General features: G+C 37.3%; 2 protein-coding genes across 4 annotated transcripts in view; both read right to left on the bottom strand.

Moving 5' to 3' along the window:
• Positions 1-1193, bottom strand: part of mns1 (meiosis-specific nuclear structural 1) — a 6096-nt gene extending 4903 nt beyond the window's left edge. The window contains exon 1 of the mRNA XM_046033444.1: positions 1011-1193. Coding sequence (XP_045889400.1) covers positions 1011-1013 — 3 coding nt within the window. The 5' untranslated portion in view covers positions 1014-1193. The remainder of the gene's footprint in view (positions 1-1010) is intronic.
• Positions 1194-2396: 1203 nt separating this feature from the next.
• Positions 2397-5055, bottom strand: part of LOC123959141 (zinc finger protein 280D-like) — an 18402-nt gene continuing 15743 nt past the window's right edge. For 2 of the 3 annotated variants that reach the window (XM_046033040.1, XM_046033039.1), the window contains exons 16-18: positions 4910-5025; positions 4790-4811; positions 2397-4290 (exon numbers count right to left, since the gene is read on the bottom strand). In XM_046033040.1, coding sequence (XP_045888996.1) covers positions 3897-4290; positions 4790-4811; positions 4910-5025 — 532 coding nt within the window. In that variant the 3' untranslated portion in view covers positions 2397-3896. The remainder of the gene's footprint in view (positions 4291-4789; positions 4812-4909; positions 5026-5055) is intronic. The other variant, XM_046033041.1, reaches the window with a different exon arrangement.

Raw genomic sequence — 5055 nt, 5'->3', positions numbered from 1 at the left:
GGCTCCCAGTATGTTTTAGAATTGACTTTAAAATTCTATTGATCACTTTTAAAGCTCTTCATGGCCTCTCGCCTTGTTATATTTCTGACCTTTTAGTCCCATACGCACCAGCACGTACCTTGAGATCCTCGGGCAGAGGTCTGTTGTCTGTTCCAGAGTCTCGACTGAAAACTAAAGGGGACAGAGCGTTTGCTGTCAGGGCCCCGAGGCTCTGGAACAGCCTGCCCGAGGAAATCAGGTCGGCTGAGTCAGTGAACTCTTTTAAGTCCCTTCTTAAAACATACTTTTATAGGAGAGCTTTTCCCGATCTTATTTGACTTTATTTTATCCCTTTTATTTTATTGTATTTTACTAATTTTATATTTTCATGCTCTTATCTTTTTTTTTTTGTATTATTCTTTACACTTGTTAAAGCACTTTGTAACTTGTTTTTGAAAAGTGCTCTACAAATAAGGATTATTATTATTATTATTATTATTAGAAATTTGTTTTTGCATCAACTTTCAAGGCTTCATTTACTTCCATTGCAGTAGAATAACCAAGAAGGTAAAGACAAAATTTAGGTCAGCAAAAATAATGTATATTTCAAGGAACACAATTTTTAGGGATCAAGTAATGAGTTAACAAGTCATGCAGCAATGGAAATACACGAAGCCTTGGTGCAAAAACACAATCCTACAACTGTCCCAATTTGTAAAAACCTTGGAACAGCCTGTGTGATCCTAGTGAACAAAGCCGGTAGTGTTTGTGAAACAAACAAATAAAATCGTGGCTCCAGTTGTGTCATTATCTTGAAAACATCCTCCCATGTAAATCTTATAGTATAAGGAGGGCACCAGCAACCTGTTGCAGCTGTGTATGCGTTCAAACTTAGGCTAGTTATAACGTAAATTATTAATAAGTTGTGATTTATCCTGTACTAAAATAAAACAGTGTAACGTTAGTAACCTAGCTGCTCTGTTTGCAGCGGTCAAGCTAACGTTAACTTCGGTTTGGCCACGAGGATTTACCATGTTTGCGTTGCTTTGCGTCGATTCCCTCCTTCTTGAATTAAGTCCTCTTGACTCTCTGACTCTTTGGATTAATTAAGCTCAAATAAGTTTTCGATGCACAGTCGCCATGAGCTTAATTAATCAGTCGCAGTTGACCCGAGGTGTAGCTAGGTCTCCTCAGTTGTTTGGCGTCCAGTTGTCCTGGAAACGCCGCGTCTACTTACTCTCAGCCAATAAAAATGAGCGTTCACAATGACGTCAGTTCCGGGAAAATCTCCTTCATCTTACAGTATGAATAAATGTACACAATCAACTATCAATTAATGCAATTATATATGTTTTATTGTAAATATGGCTGCTGAAAGATGGAAATCTCCTTCACATCACTGACATTTCTCATTCATAAATAGAAATTTTCAGGTTTGTTTATGTGCCATGGTGTTTCAATTTTAATTAATTTCAGAGAAAATGCACATTGATCAACATCACTGTAAATCAGCCAGCGTTAGCAAAAAGGATCAGTTTCAACATACACATTTTTATGCTACCTTTGACGATACAGAAAGAATACTTTCAAGTCTGGTATTTTTCATACAGGTTTTATAATCCCCTTTAAAATAAGTGTAATTGCAGCTAATTTCCAGGCTACAGATTTTAGCTTCTTAAGAAGATAAAAGAATGCATTAATAACCTTAAAGACATAAGAAAAAGACTCTTTAGGAGTATTGTGTCTATTCCAAAGGCTTCAGAGCTTTTAGAAAATCACTTATATTTTTCTGTATGACTGTTTCAGTGACATTTGTTCAATTTAAAACTATTTGTGTGGCCTCAGCAGCAGCAGATTTTACTGAATCAACAAAAAAAGGTATTGAGGGCAGTGGCAGTATTTGTGTCACTTAAGTTGCCATTTACGGTGATTTTTTAACCAACTTTCAGCTTTACCACTAAGCCTCCCTTATTGTTTTTGAGTGTTTCCTAATTGCGGTTGTATGACCCTTGCTTCACTTACTACATCCATAAAATATTTGGCTTTTTGTTGTTCCTCAACATTTTTGCCTGGCAGCATTTAATTGCTGCTTTAGGAGCCCTGTCCATTTCCTTCATTCATTTACAGAAGGTTGCATGTGTACACGGTTACTGTTGAAGTGGCCTATTCTAATACAGTATGTAATGGTAAAATCAGATCTCCCTCATATATCACATTGCTTCCCTGCTTGTGGAATAGGAGCAACTAGCTGAACCAAAATATACAAGGGTACTCATCTAGAATAAAAAGCCTCCCATTACAGGTCAGACATGTTTTAGGAATAACACAATATCCAAACATCTGAGCTGTCTGAAGTTCATTTCTGACCAACAGGATCTAACAATCTGGCTACTTTAGAGAGTAACACCCAACAACTCTTGTATTAAAGATTTATTTACATAACAGACCTAACAGAGGAAAACACTGACCCATTCCCAGAAGTTTACAGATCTGAGGAAAATATGTCCTAAAGGGGAAAACAATATTACAATTTTACAGGAATGTATTCAAAACAGACTGGGGGATAGATGACAAATGGTGTATTTACAAACTTGCTGTACAGATACTGTGTGTGTGTGTGTGTGTGTGTGTGTGTATATATACACGAGAAACCCCTTTTTAAAAATCTAAGAACTTAAAAATGACTAACATTAAGTCACACAGAGTAAACTAATGATACTGTATAAAATATTCCTAAAGCTACAGTGAATTTGCCTTTTAACCCCAAATGCAAAATAAAAAGGCAACTTAATCAACCAGCAGCTGGGACATAAAAATTGGTTGGCAGATTTCATCAGGCTGAATGCCGTGCCGAATTCCTCAACCAAAGTTAATTTGTATACATCTCTTAAAATGATAAAATGTACTTGAACACAGTGGCATACGTATATTATTTTACTGACTCCTCAGATAGTTGGAGTAATTTTCCACCTTTCACGGCTCAGTTCTGTTTTATACAAGCCAGACGTTTCACAAAGCCGAAATTCTTTTTCTTAGGGAATACAATTTTAAGCTAATATTTTCTATACATATACAACTATAATTCTTCCTCAGGGATATTCAAAACCAGCTGGTAACAATATAACTTTACCACATAGCCACAAACCAGGAATTTACTGTAAACAATGTATACATTTCAGTGATAATTTGTGTTTTTGGTATAGCAACCTCAAATTCAACGTTCAACCCCCCCCAACTTAACTCAAATCGAGATAGTATTAGAAAATAGTCTCTGAAGAAAACATGACTTAAACAAAATTGAATCCAAAAGCAAAACGACATTATTTAAGTATATGAACTTAAAAGGGAACTACATGGAGATTTTTTACTGAAAGCACCCTTAGAGAACGGGAGCATGTACACTGACCAAATGTGTTCACCCTTCTCAGGAAAGCAAATTATAAACCATCTGGACTGATGGTTAGAGCCAAATACTGTCCTCTTAAGAAATACAAAATGAGCTACAATCACTTAAGTCGAACCAACATTGAGCGGCCTATAATCTGTCAAATATGACTGAAAATTTAACTATGTAGTTTATAAGGCAAATAAGAAGACTGTAGTGTTTGTATTTTCATTTAGAAATCCAAACATACTTTTCTTTCAATTCTATTTGACAATGGAAGTTTGGACAGAAGAGTGAAAAAAAACAAAAAAACCCCAAAATGTGTAAAATCCGTTTCTTTGAAATAGGCTTGCCAAACACATCAATCTTGAGGGGACTAGTAGCAAATACCAGCAGCCACAGCAACATTATCATATGTTCGATATTGATAAACAAAACAATACAGAGGTATAGCTGATGATGCAATTATTTTTAAATTCATAACTGTGCAGTCTTCTCATGTGGCATGTGCATTGTTTAGCTATGTACAGGTTCATTCTGGCTTAGTTTGTTGTCCCCCCGTCTCATGTTCAGGGACAATCCCTGGGACAGGGAGCTGCTCTCTGACCTCGGGGCTCTCAGAGTTACCCAACAACTCATCGCAAAGAGAAACCCCATCTGATGTGCAGGAAGACGATAAAGCTGGCAGCACAGGCTGCTTTAATTGTCCTTCAGAGGAACCTTCAATGGCACTTATTTCAGTGGAACCCTTTTCCTGATCCCCTGACGGTAACTTCGGCTCTGATTGTGGTTGGTTGACAGCGGCGACAGCAACACTTCCAGATGTCACACTTTCAGCTAGTTTCAAGTCCATTTCCTTTGGTCTTTGAGCAGGTGCTGATGTCAAGAGGTACAAGACCTTTGCTGGCTGCCCCAAGATGAGATGCCTGCACAAAAGAAGATGACATGACTGTAAAAGCATCCTTTATATGCATCCTTCAGCAATCTGCTCTTATCAATCAGTAAGTTTACAGCAGTGCTGGACATCTATTAACAGGTATACTTAGTGTAGCTGTGTGTTGTTGGAGAAATTTGTCTTTGTAAGTTAGATTAGGAGACTTCAGTATAAAAGCTAATGTGGGCTAGCTAGTCCAGCTAGATGCTCTCTGGCTGATTTTATTGGCTGCACTAGAATGCAAATAAATATATATTTATCTTCTTCATCTTCTCTTGTCCTTGATATTTTCTTAAAGAAGAACACATGAGATGTGATTTACAGAGCAGATGTGAATCATGTCACAGAAGAAAAACATGCAACTTAATTTCAGTTGACTACTAATTAACTAAATGTCTTTTGGTCTTCTGCAGTGTCAATATATTATCATTAATAATATATTAAAGATAGGTGGATGACAAGATGTAATGTGGGTAGTAGTTTCTACTCACACTCGATCTTTGGCTTTCATATCTGGTGGGTTAAAAACAAGAGACAACCTTTTCAAGAAACTTTTAACACTAAGTACGAGCCATGACTCGGGTGGTACTAGCAGGAAGAAAAGAACCTACCTTTCTCTTGAATGACTTTGCATATGTGATTTGGTCTGTCAGTTAAATGCTTGGTCATCAGGTCACCACCTGAAGAGTCCACGAGGAGGTCGCAGTTGAGACAGACCAGAGTTAATCTGTGTGGGGGGGGGGGGGGGGGGGGAAAT

This window comes from Micropterus dolomieu, linkage group LG20, assembly GCF_021292245.1.
Source record: "Micropterus dolomieu isolate WLL.071019.BEF.003 ecotype Adirondacks linkage group LG20, ASM2129224v1, whole genome shotgun sequence".
Classification (NCBI taxonomy): Eukaryota; Metazoa; Chordata; class Actinopteri; order Centrarchiformes; family Centrarchidae; genus Micropterus; species Micropterus dolomieu.
This window is presented reverse-complemented; position numbering and strand designations above follow the sequence as displayed.